Below are 17,353 nucleotides of genomic sequence, written 5' to 3'. Positions count from 1 at the left end.
TTGATTGTAAAAAACCTTTGTGCTGATTTAATTATAGGTCACGATATACTGGAAAAACATTCATTTTTAGAATTTTCTTTTGGAGGGCCTAAAGAGCCGATAATAGTTTGTAATGTAGCAGAAGCGTCAATTCCTGCCGTTCCTTTATTTGCAAATATATCTGCCGACTGTAAGCCGATAGCAATAAAGTCTCGCCGATTTAGTCAAGATGACAAACAATTTATTATTCAAGAAATTAGAAAGCTTTTAGCTGAGGGTATAATTGAAGAGAGTTCTTCGCCCTGGCGAGCTCAGGTCTTAATAACAAAAAATGAAAATCATAAAAAACGTCTTGTTATAGACTATTCACAAACAATAAATAAATATACGCAATTAGATGCATATCCGCTTCCTAATATAGAAGAAATGATTTCTCAAGTATCGAAATATTTTTTCTTTAGCACAATAGATTTACAGAATGCCTATCACCAAATACCGATACTTGCTAAAGAAAAACAATATACAGCTTTCGAAGCAGATGGAAATCTGTATCAATTTCGACGTATTCCCTTTGGAGTTACTAATGGCGTTTCCAGCTTTCAAAGAATCATTGACTGGGTGTTAAAAGAAGAAAAACTCAAAGATACATTTGCCTACTTAGATGACATTACTGTTTGTGGTAAGACATTAACCGAACATAATGAAAATTTAGAAAATTTTTTAGCTGCAGCTAGAAAGTATTGTCTCACTATTAACAAGGATAAAAGCAAATTCTCTCAAACAACGATAAATATTTTAGGATATAATATTAAAGATCAAGTTATAAGACCCGATGCTGATCGCCTTCGACCTCTAACGTCTTTACCACCACCAAACGATTTACCATCCCAACGTCGGATCGTTGGAATGTTTGCACATTACAGTCGATGGATACCTAATTTCTCTGAAAGAATTCATGCTATATCTCATAATAAAATATTTCCATTTTCTGAAGAATTAGTACAAAGATTTCAATCATTAAAATCAGACATAATTAAATCAGCTGTGTATGCAATTGATTATAGTCTTCCACTTACTGTCGAGACCGATGCCTCTGACCATTCTATTGCTGCTGTTTTATCTCAAGATGGTCGACCTGTCGCATTTTTTTCTAAAACATTAAATCTAACAGAACAAAATCATTCAGCCATTGAGAAAGAAGCTTATGCCATAGTAGAAGCTTTAAAAAAATGGAAACATTATCTTATTGGTAAACCTTTTCGACTAATAACCGATCAAAGATCCGTATCATTTATGTTTAATAACAAATTGACAAATAAAATTAAAAACGAAAAAATACAGAGATGGCGTTTAGAACTGGCACCATTTAAGTACGATATAATTTACAGGCCAGGTAAGCAAAATGACATTGCAGATGCATTATCACGTATTTGTTCCTCAGCTCAAGTACAACACACAAAATTGATTTCATTACATGAAGCTTTATGTCATCCTGGAGTTACAAGAATGGCTCATTGGATTAAAACAAAGAATCTACCATACACTATAGAAGAAATAAGAAACATGATAAAATCTTGTCGTGTTTGTTCAGAAATAAAGCCTAATTACGTACGGAATCCTATTCCTAGACTTAACTTAATTAAAGCAACAGCTCCATTTGAAAGATTAAGTCTAGACTTCAAAGGACCAATTCCAAGCAATACGAAGAACAAATATATACTAACAATAATTGATGAATTTTCGCGTTTCCCATTTGCATTTCCATGTGCCGATATCTCTTCAAAAACAGTTATTAAAAATCTAAACGAAATATTTCTTACATTCGGTATGCCATCTTTCATACATTCTGATCGTGGTACAGCATTCATGTCTTCTGATTTAAAAGAATTTCTTTATAATCGTGGCATTGCAACGAGTCGAACTACACCATACAATCCGCGAGGTAATGGTCAAGTAGAACGCCTTAATGCTACTTTATGGAAAGCTGTACAATTAGCATTACGTTCGAAAAACATGTCTATTGAGAATTGGGAACTCGCCCTGCCTCAAGCATTACATTCTATCCGCTCTCTTCTCTGTACTGCTACAAATTGCACGCCACACGAAAGAATGTTCACACACACAAGAAAATCAGCAAACGGTGTATCAGTACCTAGTTGGTTGATAAATTCGGAGCATGCACTTATGCGAAAATGCAATCGCACTAATAAATATCAACCACTAGTTGAAGAGGTGGAATTAATACACGTTAATCCAAATTATTCCCACATACGTTTATCGGATGGTAGAGAAACTACCGTTTCAAATCGTAATTTAGCACCTTTAGGCCAAAGTCAAAGAGAATTTGATGTTTTAAGTGAAAATGAGGTACCGATTGATGAAGAACAAAATTCACCAAGGGAAGATAATACATCAGATTCTAATTATGAATCCACCGAAGAGCTGCCACCTGAAGGAAATCGATCCAATTCTATGGAAGAGGAAGCAACTTTGCGTAGATCAAATAGAGAGCACAGACTTCCTACACGACTGCAAGACTATGTTTTAAATTAAAGTGTGGGTGAATGTAGTAATATTTAACCTCCTTGTTTTTATATCATTTTATAACTTATGTCATATGTCACTCTTAAGAACTATGTACTTTTATTATGTAGAATAAAACCGTCTATACGAGGTGTTATCTTATTACAATAAGTGAATGCCTTATATATAGTAATGAAAAAACATATAGTTTCACTGTACTTCATATATATTGCTATAGTGTCGCCGCAGGCACCACTATATATCTATTTGAGTTAAAAGGAAAAAATGAGGTTGTAATCATTATCTCACGCTTATAAAAAAAGGGCGCCAAAAATAAAGATCTCCCTTTTCTTAATAACGCTAAAATTTTATTAAGATAAGTTATAGAGTCGCTAATTTATGTATTTTTCAGTCACTTCATTGGTATGAGAACAAACTGTAGTTTCAATAAAATATTATTACCACCAAATCCATGCGAAACGGCAAAATAAAAGATAAATAACATTTAAATAACAATCAGCCTATGAATCATCCTCATCAACCCCACCAACAGCTCATTAGCATTACCAGTACCTGGAGACCGATGAAGTCACGGTTATAATAAATCGCATAAAACCACTGTACTATGCTTTGTTGTGCTTATTCTAATTATTGTCTCAGGAGAGAAATATAATATTATAATGTCTCATTATACTGTTTCTATATTCTGTGCCATAATTACCGTTTACCCAATCAGGAATTGAATATTGGATGCAATTGGATGTGGGAACTGTTATTTCCCCATCGACAACATTTCTCGTTTTTCATTTAAATGCCTATGTTTCGATCTTGTTACACTAATGAAATTAAAGCAAACGTTTTAACTACTCATACTAGTAAACAGTTTTATTAGATTAAATTAGGGAACCTGCAAATTCATCATAAAATAACCAAAACCATAATTCCACCAAATTATGGTTTTGGTTTAGTTAATATTAGAATCAGTCGTATGTTTTTTTAGGTATAAAAAGGTAGCCTATTTCCATCCTTCATTTATAATAATAATATATATGGATAATTTTGTGTATGTAGTTTTCGATTTTCTGTAAAAAATCTCGATGGTCGATGTTTTCGTATTTTTTTAACTAGATATCTTGGAATATTATAATATCTGTCTGAAGAATATAAGAATCTCAATAATATATAATAGGGAAACCTTGCGGTGCTTCAACGTTGAATTTGTGCCTAAACTCAATGTTGTTCGTCTTCCTTGACAACCGACAATAAAAGTACATTTTTCTTTTTCATGTAAATACTTGTTGAACAAATGTTTATAGTTTCTGTAAGCTGATGTATCAGCCCCTTTTCGTCCAAAAAAATACTTTTATACCTTCTGCGACGATACACTGGTTGTCCAACACTTGACATCATCAACGAGATTGCACCCTGGATTAAGACGGACATGGTTGCAAGAATATTATTCCTCAACTTGTTATCAATTTAAAAAATGTTTTTTGTTAAGATCTTAAGAGAATTCATAACTTATTCAAAAAATGTAATAAAAGTCTGTTAGTTAAAAAATGATATACAATATCACTTAGAAATGGTTTGTTTGTTAAAATTCTTTAATTTTAAGAAAGCATTTCAGTTACTTTCTGTTACACAGCACTTAGTAAGCTTATTCCCCACTGGTGTTAAAAAATATTTAAAATTATTTTAATATAAGATTTCTCTAGCGACATTTTCTAAAACGACAACACTACGAGACTTGAAATTGACATTTCTTGCCAGAATAAAGATTAATGTTACCCCCCATTCAGTCAACAGGGTGAACGAATTTTCTTCCCTTTTCATGCGTTTCATGCATATTTTCCGTCACAAGTCATTACAGGATTTACCAGGGTAACTTTGTGGAGGTACAGCATAATGTTCATTTTTTTGTTATATATACGTAATCGTAATTAGCATCAATGCTAGTCTCAACTAAAACTTTAAACGAATGAAGGTTAGAAGGCATAATATTTTTTTACGTTTACTTCACGGATAAATGGATGATTGAATTCACATTGCGATACACGCAAAAGTCTGAAAATCACTTAGCACGCTAGAGAATATGATATACACAAACTGTATACCTCTGATGTATTTATATGTGTACAAATACTGTCAAAGCTGAGAACGCATAAAACTTGAGTTGGCTATTAATTCAATTCTTAATTTAATGGCTTTTAGTTGTGCCGACAGGGATTAGATTATTTCGGCAATGTCACGTAGGATGGAGAAGATACGAATGAGATTGATCAGTACATTCGGTACGGTTTAGATAACAAAGTAAATAAAATTTTGAAGACAAGTATAGTGACTCGGCTATTAAGCAACTGGGTAATAGTAATGTTGCATATCGATAGTCCACTAGGTGTTAGCGATAGTAACGATAGTAGTCTATCGATAGTTCCCCATTAGCAATACTATCGATAGTATTGCAAAAACCATTACTTTTCACCTAAACTATGGATAGTCCAAAACTATCGATATCCTGAATAGTTTTCGAGGTCAACTATCGATAGTCAAACTATCGATAGTTCTGTTAAGTAGTATGTTTGTCGAATGTCAAGCGTAGCTGTCACGCACACGGAGGTAATAATTGTTTTAGTTCTTTTTTATAACAATACTCTATCTAGATATAAAAATCTAAGCTGTATTCGTATTGCCAGAAGTTTTTTGTTGATGGAAATTTGGAACTCCTTAACATAAATTGCGATAAAACCTCTTCTCTTAAGTCTTTATTACGCTAATCATAATTTACGCAACACTAGTAAAAGTAGTAGTACTATTAAGATTATATTTTTATAATGTATAAAATTTTTATGATTTGATTTAAATAGTAATAAGATAATTTGGAAACGTCATTTAATGCTGTTAAATAATAAAACACCTCTAATTTAAAACTATTGTGAAAATATATTTGTAGCTTACAAATAGCCACCTATTGATAAGTTATCATCACTGCCAGTAGAAAATTTTAAGCATTTCTTAGATCACCAATATGCCACCAACCTTATGAACTAAGATATTAAATAATCAAAAAATTAAATTATTTTCAGATTATTGATTTTCGAAAATGATCAAATCTTATTTTTCTCATAATTTTTAGATTTGCAAATAGTGATAAAGAAAATAAAATGTGTTTCCAAACTTTTTAATCTGTTCAGAAACAGCTTCACAATTGTAACACTAAATTTTATTTTAAATTTTGTATTACTGTCGCAAATTAAAATATTTATAAAATTTTGTCTTAACTGATGCTTGTAATTTGATATTATCGTTGAAACACTTTGATTAACTAAATTTTAAGCTAACCAATATACCATCGTACAAAAATTACGATTTTTTTTTATTGTTGTTTCTGAACAACTTTGTCTATGGTTTAGAATAGTTTACGAACGTTTGACGGCTTTGGATTGTAGTAACTTGTTATTCCCTTTGAAAGTTAATTATATTTCTATCGTTTCTCATTATTTCTATCATGAAAGCTGTAAGAATTCTTTAGCCATGTTAAATCAAACTTCAACAGAAGCGCTTCTTTCGGCGACTTATGTTGAAAATTACTTAGATTGCGTTGAAAATCTACCTAATGACCTGCAACGACATTTATCGCGTATGCGAGAACTAGACGTGACTTACAGAGGTAATATATATCATTTACTACTTTTAAGTTTGCTATTATGATCTACAAACAGTTTCTAATACAGGTTTTAGTTTGAACAAATCATTTGAAATTTGATTACTTGTATGTTGACGTACTATTTTCTTTACAATCTGCCAAGCATATTTTGATTCAATTATGACTATATTGTTTTCGACTATCCTTAAATTACTCAGCAAATAAGTTACAAAAATAAAAATAAAGTTTAGATTAGTTTGTTATTTCCATACTATCTCAATTTTAAGCTTCCCCTAAATGCCTTTCATATTTACCTTTTTTTATTATTATTACAGCTTTATTTCTTACACAACTACATTTAAATTGATATTATAATTAAGTTGTTATTTTATCATGTGTGTGATCCCTTGTGGATATCAACATCAGCCTCCTCAACCCATTTTCATTTGCATTTTACTGTGGCAATAATGATCCAATTCTTTCCCGAAATCTCTATGATATACTCATTTTTAAAATTTTACTTCTCTTTTATCATCAGAGTGCCTCCGTGATGCAGAAACACACTTAGCCGTTTGTATAGCGCCCAACACTGAGGAGCGCAGATGTGGAAGAGCTGCATTACGTTTACAAGCAGCTCTAGTTGCAGCCCAAGAAATTGGTGATGAAAAACTTCAAGTTGTTCAATTGCTTCAAGATCTTATTGATAACAAACAGAGATCACTTGATGCAGACCATAAAAAATTAAGTAAGGATATCCGATTTAAAACTATATTTATAGAAGAAAAAACATATATATATAGTATTTGCTATGTGCTTTCTGCCTTAAATATGTTTCTACCAAAATATTTAAAGTAGAAGATTGAATGAGATTGTATATATTTTTAGTTTCATCTTTAGAAGTGAATACAAACGGCACAGCTAAAGAAGAATCTCCTCAAGCATCAGAGTCTCGGTCTGCAGATAAAGACACAAGCATACAACAAGTGCAACAAACACATGCACCTCCACCCCCTCCACCTGAGAGATCTGGTGAAAAAGAAAAAGATAAGTCGGATAAAGATAAGACGGGAGGTGAGAAAGTTATATATTTCACATTTTAATATTTTAAGTGTAGCCGTGTGGTGTATGTTTAAGTTATTCACAAACTTTTTTATTAAAAAGGTCATAATATTTTTTACCATTCATAATAACTTCTATTCTATATTTATGTGAGATAATAAAAAGAGGCAACAAAATTATTTACTTCAACAAATTTAAGTTAACAAACATCTATTAAGAGACATCTTAGAATTATATTACCTCTATCTTTATATAATACCAATAAAATATTTCTCTTGATTTGAATTTATCTCTACAACCTATTAATAGGAGAACGCTGGTCGAAACGAGCACGACGGTCAAGAACGACAGCAGGAGCTGCGACTGATGGCGCTGATTCAGGCGACCGCGACAACGACCGACATACACACAATACTACACATAAGAAAGGTATACCTAAACAAAAAAACTTCATTGAATCCCATATATCTTTAAAAGAATATTGCGATAGCATTTTTGTCTTGTGTGTCTTGATTCATGATGATAAGAATTATACTGTGTGTTTTATATATTTTCTATGTCTATTTTAATTGAAAAAAATGCTTAAGCAATATTTCATATGTTTTATTGAAGTTTAAAAGTTTGCTTAGATGCCATGATTTTTTTTAATATAATCAACCTTTTTTGGTGCAGGTATAGGTAAGAAGAAAAAGCGCAAAGCACGACAGACAGCACAACGCTCAGAAACTCCGCCTGAAGAAACAGATGCAATAGATCCAGATGAGCCCCGTTACTGTCTGTGTGATCAAATTTCTTATGGTGAGATGATTCTCTGTGACAATGATCTCTGCCCTATAGAATGGTTCCACTTTTCCTGTGTCTTTCTCACAACAAAGCCGAAAGGGAAATGGTTTTGTCCAAAGTGTCGTGGTGATCGTCCAAATGTGATGAAACCTAAAGGACAATTTCTAAAAGAACTTGAACGGTATAACAGAGAAAAAGAAGAAAAAGCATAGCGATTGCTTGATTAAAAGTGAGATGACTGTGATTATTTTGGGCTCTGAGAGTTTGCAATGACCTTAATTAATAGAAATCTATAAATATCATATGACTCTGATTTATATAAATTTAAAAAAAGATTTGTTTTCAAGGAAAAAATATTATTAAATAATAGAAAAGACAAGTAAAATTCTATAATCACATTGCAAACTAAATTAAAAAATCTAAATTGAATGGAGAGAAATATATATTAAGTCATCTCACAAATGCCCGCAAGCAGACTATTTTACAAACATAAGTATTTATAATGTGATGATTATTAATATGTTATTCAGATTTTATAATGTAAAAGAAGAATAAAATACTTTATTGCCAGTTACAAAAAAGGGGACTGAAAAGGATTCGTTTTATTTAATAACTTATTCTGGCAAACAATATGTATATATTACAATATTGTTCTCAATGTGAAGAGAATATTATGACATAATACTATTATTGTAAAGCGTCACGTTTGTACGCAATTATAACAATTCTGTACAGAAAGTAGTTTTCTAATACAGTTGAAGTTAACACATTTTATTTCTTCAATTTAAATATAAGATTTTCAATTAATAATTGTTTTATTTTAATCTCATTTTGTATCCAAATTAGAACTAAATTTAAAAAAAAATACAGTTTTCTTCTAAATTCAGTATATTTTGTATATGAATATACACAAACTGTCTTAATTAACCATGCAGAGTACACAGAATAATTCAATATATAAATAAATAAAATTTAGGATTAACCTTAAACTTTATCTATTACGCATGTACATATTTAATTTGTTAGGCCATACTTCTATGAAAATTGTCTATAACATATTGCAATGGCTTATATTTTCGACTAGATTATTATTATCAATACATTATTTCTATATTGCAAGAACATATGATATTTGATTATATTTGACAGATCCTTACAAGTTTATATTATATAAAAATTGTAAATACATAATATAGTTTTACACCAATTTTATGTATAAAATAATATTTAAAGTACCAACTCGAAAAATATATTGTTGATACCTGAAAGATATTTATTTCATATACTGCACTCATGGCACTACACTTTGATCACTTCAAACATTAACAAATTACTTATAATAATTAGTTTGTTTAGTTTCTACAAAACAAGTGCTTCAAATGCATACAAATGTCAAGAACAACTTGTAAAATTGTATCATTAATGTTAAATGCAACCCATATACAAGTCTAGTAGAACATTTTAAATTTGCCTCTCTAAAGTTTGTTGACATATTCAACTTCTACACCTAAATCGTAGCTTGATAGTGCACATAAATGTTCTATACAATTTCTATATCTGATCTAAGGAGTAAAGAATATCAGTGACTAACATAGTATAAATCTTTTATTTGTCAATGTTAGCACATATCATATTTTTATCAGTGTTTATTAATTCAATTCAATTATTATAGAAGAATTACTAGCAATAAAGTAAAAATGTTCGTAGTAGTTCATAGTTCACAGTATAATTTTATCTGTGCAACTATCATTGTGTTGATTATATTATGAGATGGCAAGATACAATTAATACTTTAATAATATAATTAACATACAAACCCACAATTCTTATAACATACTTTGTGACAATGATTAAATATGACACTAATTTGAACACAAATCTAATAAATTATTCACTAAATAATAACTTACATAACCTGAAAGTTAAATAACGAATTAATATTAATATTCACACAAAAGTCTATGGCAGTACAATAATACATTGCATCATTATATTAAAACATCTAAAATTCAAATCATCAATTACCTATATTCTATGCTAAATGTTAAACAAGCTGAAAGCTGCCTATTTTCAGTATAATTAAAAAATCACCACTATAGAAATCTGTTAATACAATGAACACACTTTGAAAAATGAATTCAAAATTGTTTTCATAACCAAACATACTTTAGATGATGCTGTTTTACAAATGTCCTTAATGAAATGACCATATAAATAGGTACTATGATATTGATTTTTTTATACCCACACACCATGAGGATTTTTATTAGTTGGTGCAGCATTTTCAAGCTGTCTTGGTGAACCTATTATTCTACGAGCACTTCCAGCCTTGCACAATCCTAAAACCATAATTGACAGTACATTATTATGTCTATAAATTATTCATGAAAAAAGAACAGTAATAAAATTGCTTATAATCAATATTATTATTATAATTAATGATTAAAACTGTAAGTAATGTTTTAAAAGATGCTTATAAGTATTTAAAATATAATCATCAAAATATTAACTATATTCCATACCATCAAGTGGATGTCGTAGTTCATCAACACTGCCTGTTAAACTCTGAAGATTTGCTTCTTTCATTTCTTGGACTAAGCGCTCTACTTGACGCTTCTTCTCCATTATCGCGTTCTCCAGTACTCCAACCTAATGAAAATGCTTTTTTATTTTTAAACATCATGGTGATCAATGTAATCAAAGAAAATAATCATTTTAATTAAACATTATTTTATAGAACTAAGATTGTAACCAGTTGCCAGTGGCTCTTTTCAGTCATATTGGATTGCTATTAGTACTATATTTAAAGAAGTTTAAATCTGTGTCTTTTATTCAATGACAAAATTAATATCCAATACTACAAATCAATTAGTACCAATAATCGAATCAATATCAAAATGTTATATTGCCGCAAACATACACAACATAACAACATGTTCCATCAGTCAAAAACTGAATAACTGGTTGGACTAGATCTTTGGCCAGTTCTTGAGATTGGATGTAGTATTCGAAATCAGTGAAGAGGAATTAAGCATTTTTCTAGAAATATATTTAGGTGAAAACAAAATTCTTAACATTACCTCTCGTTTTAAATTCTCTGCTGTAAGGTGATTAATTTCAGTTGCATGTTTTGCTTGTTGTATTTGAGTTTGTAGGTTTTCCATCTCAGCTAGCATAGACCTCTCCAACGCTTGTCTGAAATAAGTGCATTTATAAACATTCAAAAATTATGTATGCATTAATCTAATAGGAAATTTTTAAAAATGTAATAGTAAAACTTGACATTGATGTTAAATTGACAATTTAATAAATAAAATCCAAATATAATTTAACTTCACAGCTATTTAACATAAAATAGTAAAAAGGTAGCATTGGATGCACTTTTAAAGTTACCTATTTTCTTGTTGTCGGCTATTTAAAACATGTTGTTCATTGTGTATATCCTCCATCAATTTGCGAACCTTGTTTTTACACTGCAGTAATTCAGTTTCACAATTAGCCAGTTTAGATCGGACCAGCACTATTTCTGATTTCAGTGTTTTTTCATTTTGTTTTACAATTTCACTTTCTTCTTCCACATAGTTAAGAGATTGTACCTGGTAAATATCACGTTTATTAGAGAATTAAATCTAGTAGAAGAAAAACGTACTATATACAAAATTACATCAATGTGTATATAAGTATGTCATCGTCTGATTAAAGTATGTAGTTTTAACTTTATAATTGTGTAGAAATGAATTAAACTACATTAACAGCAATTTAAGCAAAAATAAATTGGCTTATGAATCATTTTTATGAATAAAAAAGTAGGAAATCCACATTATACTTGTTTAGATTTACACACACACAAAAAATCTTAATTTTAGTTTGAGAATTTATTTCAGAACAATAAAACAGTCATTTGTAATTACAAAATATATTCACATTAGATATCATTCATAATTAAATTACGAATGCTACATTTTTGTGAAAAATTTTATTCAACAATGATGTACATACTTTTATACAACAATATATGGATAAATCAACATTACCTGTAAAATATTCTAATTACCTGTTCGGTGCTGATACGAAGTTGGTTATCAGCAGATGTTATTTGTTGTTGCAATAACTCAACTTGTCGTTCCTGTTCTCTACCTTTGTTTTCCCAGTAACCAATCTCTGCATCATACTGAAAACACAATCTAAATGTACTTATAATTTTATAGCATTAAAAAAAAAACTTACATCATTTTTACATCTTCATTAAAAACAGCAGAAATGGAAGTTCATGACATAATATTAAGTTGAAAAATTAGTATATTTAAAATAAATACTTTCATCTAAAATCTTTCCTGTAATCTTATAAAGCCATGGCCAATTGCAATTATGGGATTAATAGTGCTAAGCTGACTTACAACAGTGTTTAACCTTAACACTTAATAGAAATAACCTTAATAAGATCCACTTGTTGACTTGATAGTTTTTCTCTCTGATAGTTTACTAATGAAACCAATTCCCTATATTGGCTGTTATAAGTAACGGCTTCGGGGCTCCTTTCTTCTTCAGGATGCTCCGACAAGTTAACTGGTGACATATGTGGAGTCCTACGTGTTGTACGGTTTGGGGATTTCCTTAAAGCTGAAGGCGGTGGGGGTGATCGATATGGCGGTGGCGGGTCTCTGTTAAATGTTAAAATTATCAGCCTATGAAAGCATTTGTTAATAAAGTCAGTCTTATATAATAGTATATTGAGTACATAAACTTTAAATGCCTAACTATTCTTGAATTTCGACTATTAGAATTTTATAGTGTATTGAAATAACTTATTTACTTCAATATACATATATGTCCTGGTCTATTTTATTTAATTCAATGGAATGAATTAGATTTCAATTAGATAGGTAAAAAAAAGCAAACCTATATGTAGATATAGTGTTGGTATAACTCTTTTTTGTGACATTTTAATGAAAAAGCTGTAGATAACATATAAATATATATTTATCATATATTTTTAATTATATTTAATTTTCATACTATTAAGTTATTGTGTTGGGTGTATTCACTGAGAATTCTTACCTATAAGGTGGGACATCTTTAAGCACTGGACTGTTAGATTCGGGAGATTTAGCTTGCTGCACGCCCTTCACCACACCAACAGGATTACCAGGGGAAGTGTTATTTACATTGTTAAGTGTAGGGGTAGTGTTCACCCTATTAGGTGAATTTTGTTTATCTGCTGCATTCACATTTGATATATTATGACTCCTGTTAAGAAAAATATTATTGAAATTACAACAGATACAAATAATGGTTCTTTAACATACATAATTTCATTTGTTGGTTAATGTTATGAAATGATTTTTATAACTACATATTTCAATAGAAACTTTGTTAAATGACTTTTTAATATCTTTATAATAACGTATACAATATTTAATATATTAGCATTAATTAGATAACACTCTCAATTATTTTTTAATGTACAAACCCATTTCCTATTGGTGATCTAGAATTATGAGTAGATTGTAAAGGTTTTTGGTTGTTGCTATTGTTATCAGATCTTCTTAATATAAATTGTATATCATTTGAATATTCACCCCATTTCATCAGGATCTAAAAGCATTATATTCCGAATTTATGAATCTGAAGGAATAAAATTAAGCAACTACTGTTTTGATATTATTACTTTTTTGTTATTTTCATAAATATAATTTGTTTTACCTTTAGTGGATATTCCTGTGGAGCTAAAAGTCGCTCATTATTTCTCCATCTTTCTATCAATGTGAATCTTCCCACTTTGCCAGTAGCATGGGCCAAAGCAAATACTACATCCTAAATTTTAACAAAATAGTAATTTTAGATGAAAAATTATATAAAAAACGCAATATCAATGCAACTAAACTAAATGAATCTTAACAAATAAATTAAATAATCCCAGCTTATTATAGTCTGTAACTAAACTGATTCTAAATTTATACCGCCTAAAGTATACTAAAAAAATAAGTAGCACGAAAAAAATTGTCATAAGTCAGTTAAGCGTGTGTACTGTTCATAGAATAAGAAACACTTCCAATACAATTTTTAAACCTTCAACAATAGCTACGAGAAATTATTCTACTGACCTGGCAAGTGGTAGTCTCCGTCACCCCACAAACAATCCTTTGTATTCCCTCGACCCAGACCTTCAGCTCCATTAATTTTAAATTAACTTACAATTAACATATATTTAAGAAACCATTATACTATATTGTGGTCAATCCATAAGCAACCATTTTTTCTATAAAAAACAAATGGAAGTAATACAACGCAAACATTCCGAATTTACAATAGAAAATATTAAGCTCAAAACTTCGAAGTGGGTTACGAGCAGAAACGTTCGGAAATGTACATAAGAACATACTAACTACATAAAATGACAGATAGAAAAATAATTCGAATAATATTTTCCAAGCTTTATATTGAGCTTATAGTTTTTTTTATTTAAATAATTACTTAAATTGTTAAATTTTACTTGTAGGTATATGAATATGATTAATTGTTTTACAATTTTATTAGATGTGTAGTTCAAAATTTATTTTATAACAGAAAATACGAACTGATCGAATTTTAAAAAGCACTGACTGATGATTCAACCTGACTGTTTATAATTATCAAATACAATTATTATACTCATTTTCATCTAACTTTTCTGTTATTAGTAAAGGTTACGATTGTTAATATATAATGGCACAAGATGAAGATGAAGAGGTATAACATTCATATTATTTCTGATAAAAAGGAAATAAGGGCTTTCATTAGTAGTACTTATTATTTTACATTATCTTCGAGTAAGTTTTACTCTTATGACTTACGAACGAGAAATATGATACTTATTTTTTACTAGAATTCCGCCAAACTTATTTTTGACATAAAAGTTTTTATAGGGTTGTATCCTTGCAAAAACTACTGAATGGATTTTAATGTAACTCTACAATAATAAAGATTACACATCAGAATAACACATATGCCATAATTTATAAAGATATTGTATGAATAATACCTGACAACTACACATAAAACGCGAGCGCAGCCGCGGGCGAAAACTGGTATCATATACATTTTTATCCAACTGATTTATGATTAAATTCCTTAATCATAAATTAGTTGGTCTTTAACCTTGAAATAAACTGAAAAGTAATTTGCAAATGCATATGCACAATATTTCAGTACATCTGCGATCATTGTTTTAAGGTAAATCTGTATTTACATAAATATTATTTTTGCAGGATCTTTCGTTTAACGTCGAAGAAGTACAAAATATCGTGAGAGATAACATTGAATTTTGTCTTGGAGGGAACACTTATAGCCATTCTCGAGTTCCACAATGGATAACAGTTATTACAGAAAAGACGTTGACCAGACTTAATAAACTTAACAAACCATTTAAATATATTAGTAAGTTAAAATTTCCTGTTACATTTATTTATGTCATTCGCGTAATCAAAATGATGTACCTTGTAAATTCAGATAATGCTTTTGATTCTTTTCAAATTACGTTTATTGGTTATCCGACAAAATTATCTAGGTAGCGAGAAGCTTTAATGGATTCAATAAAAAAAAATAGAGTATACTTATCACTAACATTGAGTCTTGTTAATAACTATTTACACTAACTCTTAAATTAATAATAATAATAGAAACTTAAACAAGCACAAACTTAGGCAAAAGATACGACTTAAGGCTTAATATATAGTATAGTTGTATAATATCAATATCATCATTCAGAATTCAGAACTCTTTATTTTCCAAGACACAAATAAGACGAACACACGACATTAACACGAACTTGTAAGAGAAAAGTAGTTTATTTCCGTCCTTGGGGTATAAGTTTGTTTATTAAATATCATCAAATTCGGTACTGTGATTTGGCCGTGAAAGAGTAACAGACAGGCAGAAAGAATTACTTTATTATTATTAATAATATTAGGATAGATTGTAGGGTTTCCAAGACGTTCCTACTTTTTTATGCTGAACACTTAACGATTAATCAAAAACGCGAGAAAATGTTCGGGAGACAACTAGTAAATGATATATTAAGGCCTTTCTCTAAAAACAGTTTATGTATTGAAAAATGAAAAAATATGTAAAATGGCTATCTTAGTTTCGTGGGCCTTTTAACTTTAAGACTTATTGATATAAAGGTTAAGTGCGATTTCACTTAAATCGTTTTACAAATAAAAGTTTGACTGGTGTCGAGATGTATCTCAAAATTATTATTTAAACTTTAGATAGGTAATAATGCTTTAAATTTTAAAGCAACAAATACCGCTTTTCTGGGGACTAATAATAATAATGCGTTAGGGAAATGGTTTTATATTTTACTGTTAATATCAAGATTTAAGATTAATATTCAATTTAGAATAAATTAATATAATATATACATTATAAACAATAGAAGGTAGCCCAGTGTAGCAAGACGTAAATCTTCATGATTCTCAGTTTAAACTTAAATTCAATAACACATCACGTGCTCGGCGGTGAACAAAAACATCCTGCATGGGCCGAAAAGACAGGAGGCCTTAGCGTAGTCTTGGAAATTTACAGGCTGCTTTTATATTTTATTAAATTTTCTGATTTTTTTATACACTCTAAAACTCAAATGTATAAATACAGGTATGATCGGATTTAAAGAAGGTCCGAGGTTACAATCCCTCGGCCCACCATGACAATTCTAACAATAGAGATTTCTGGAACAAAAAACATTCCAAATCCGACGAGTAAATATACTGTATATATTATAGATATAATATAAAAATATAATTCTTGTATCTTGCAATATACACAGCTGAAAAAAAGTTTAGTTCCCTTATATTGTTTGGAAAAATAGTAGTCCTTCCTTACTCCCCAAAATGTTTAGACTAAATCAAGCCCCAAGTACAAATAAGAAATTTATTTTTAGTGAGAATAACGGTGACCCAGAAAAATGGTTCTGGTTTACACACGGCAGCCGCGTACTTTTGGGATATAGCGACGGATGGAACGTGCACTGTGCGCTGGGAAAATAAATACATGTATTGCATTATAAATATATGGGCGCTCTCTTTACAAATGTAATAAAACATTATAAAATCGATCTTTTTATTTTCACCAATTACGATTACATGTTTTATATAAATAATTATAAAAAATGAGGATAATTTTTTTAAATATAAAAATAGAACTTCTATTACAACTTAAAAAATCTGCTAATTTTATCATAAGAAAATGTGATGATACGTTAAAAAAATGAGTTTTTATACTAACAACTCACGTCCGCTAGCTCAGTTTTAAACATAATTTGACAATTGTCAAATCCCCGCATCTCCCCTTTATTCTCCGCAAAACTCTCCACTTAAACTTTGCTTC

The 17,353-nt window shown here is 29.8% G+C and overlaps 3 protein-coding genes across 4 annotated transcripts; 2 read left to right on the top strand and 1 right to left on the bottom strand.

Annotated features, from left to right (window-relative positions):
* Positions 1-5,916: 5,916 nt before the first annotated feature.
* LOC113401584 (inhibitor of growth protein 1) lies at positions 5,917-8,797 on the top strand. 2 transcript variants are annotated; one of them, XM_064217977.1, is made up of 5 exons: positions 5,917-6,169; positions 6,684-6,890; positions 7,043-7,216; positions 7,514-7,633; positions 7,877-8,797. In XM_064217977.1, the coding sequence occupies exons 1-5, from the start codon at positions 6,034-6,036 to the stop codon at positions 8,197-8,199; spliced, it is 960 nt and encodes a 319-aa protein (XP_064074047.1). In that variant the 5' UTR covers positions 5,917-6,033; the 3' UTR covers positions 8,200-8,797. The 2 variants fall into 2 exon arrangements, with proteins under 2 accessions (XP_064074047.1, XP_026497338.1); XM_026641553.2 differs by having other exon boundaries at positions 7,031-7,216.
* Positions 8,798-8,857: 60 nt separating this feature from the next.
* Rassf8 (Ras association domain family member 8) lies at positions 8,858-14,357 on the bottom strand. The gene is made up of 10 exons (XM_026641552.2): positions 14,092-14,357; positions 13,691-13,801; positions 13,458-13,582; positions 13,046-13,234; positions 12,420-12,648; positions 12,042-12,158; positions 11,381-11,583; positions 11,068-11,182; positions 10,510-10,636; positions 8,858-10,326 (listed from the first exon to the last, which is right to left on the bottom strand). The coding sequence occupies exons 1-10, from the start codon at positions 14,161-14,163 to the stop codon at positions 10,226-10,228; spliced, it is 1,389 nt and encodes a 462-aa protein (XP_026497337.2). The 5' UTR covers positions 14,164-14,357; the 3' UTR covers positions 8,858-10,225.
* A 266-nt stretch (positions 14,358-14,623) lies between these two features.
* Positions 14,624-17,062, top strand: LOC135193866 (dynein light chain Tctex-type 1-like). The gene is made up of 3 exons (XM_064218115.1): positions 14,624-14,716; positions 15,235-15,403; positions 16,908-17,062. Exons 1-3 carry the CDS (start codon positions 14,693-14,695, stop codon positions 17,060-17,062), a joined length of 348 nt encoding a protein of 115 aa, XP_064074185.1. The 5' UTR covers positions 14,624-14,692.
* The last annotated feature ends 291 nt before the right edge of the window (positions 17,063-17,353 follow it).

Source organism: Vanessa tameamea, chromosome 20, assembly GCF_037043105.1.
Source record: "Vanessa tameamea isolate UH-Manoa-2023 chromosome 20, ilVanTame1 primary haplotype, whole genome shotgun sequence".
Classification (NCBI taxonomy): Eukaryota; Metazoa; Arthropoda; class Insecta; order Lepidoptera; family Nymphalidae; genus Vanessa; species Vanessa tameamea.
The sequence above is the reverse complement of the archived record's forward strand: the minus strand, read 5'-3'. Positions and strand labels throughout refer to the sequence as shown.

Coding starts and splice junctions, on each gene's coding strand:
- LOC113401584 (XM_026641553.2), top strand. CDS start 6,034: ATGTTAAATCAAACTTCAACAGAAGCGCTTCTTTCGGCGACTTATGTT. Junction 6,891..7,030: donor TGCAGACCATAAAAAATTAA/GTAAGGATATCC, acceptor ATATATTTTTAG/TTTCATCTTTAGAAGTGAAT. Junction 7,634..7,876: donor CAATACTACACATAAGAAAG/GTATACCTAAAC, acceptor TTTTTGGTGCAG/GTATAGGTAAGAAGAAAAAG.
- Rassf8 (XM_026641552.2), bottom strand. CDS start 14,163: ATGGAGCTGAAGGTCTGGGTCGAGGGAATACAAAGGATTGTTTGTGGG. Junction 11,584..12,041: donor TTCGTATCAGCACCGAACAG/GTAATTAGAATA, acceptor GATATTTACCAG/GTACAATCTCTTAACTATGT. Junction 11,183..11,380: donor AGCCGACAACAAGAAAATAG/GTAACTTTAAAA, acceptor CACTTATTTCAG/ACAAGCGTTGGAGAGGTCTA.
- LOC135193866 (XM_064218115.1), top strand. CDS start 14,693: ATGGCACAAGATGAAGATGAAGAG. Junction 14,717..15,234: donor CACAAGATGAAGATGAAGAG/GTATAACATTCA, acceptor TTATTTTTGCAG/GATCTTTCGTTTAACGTCGA. Junction 15,404..16,907: donor CAAACCATTTAAATATATTA/GTAAGTTAAAAT, acceptor ATTTATTTTTAG/TGAGAATAACGGTGACCCAG.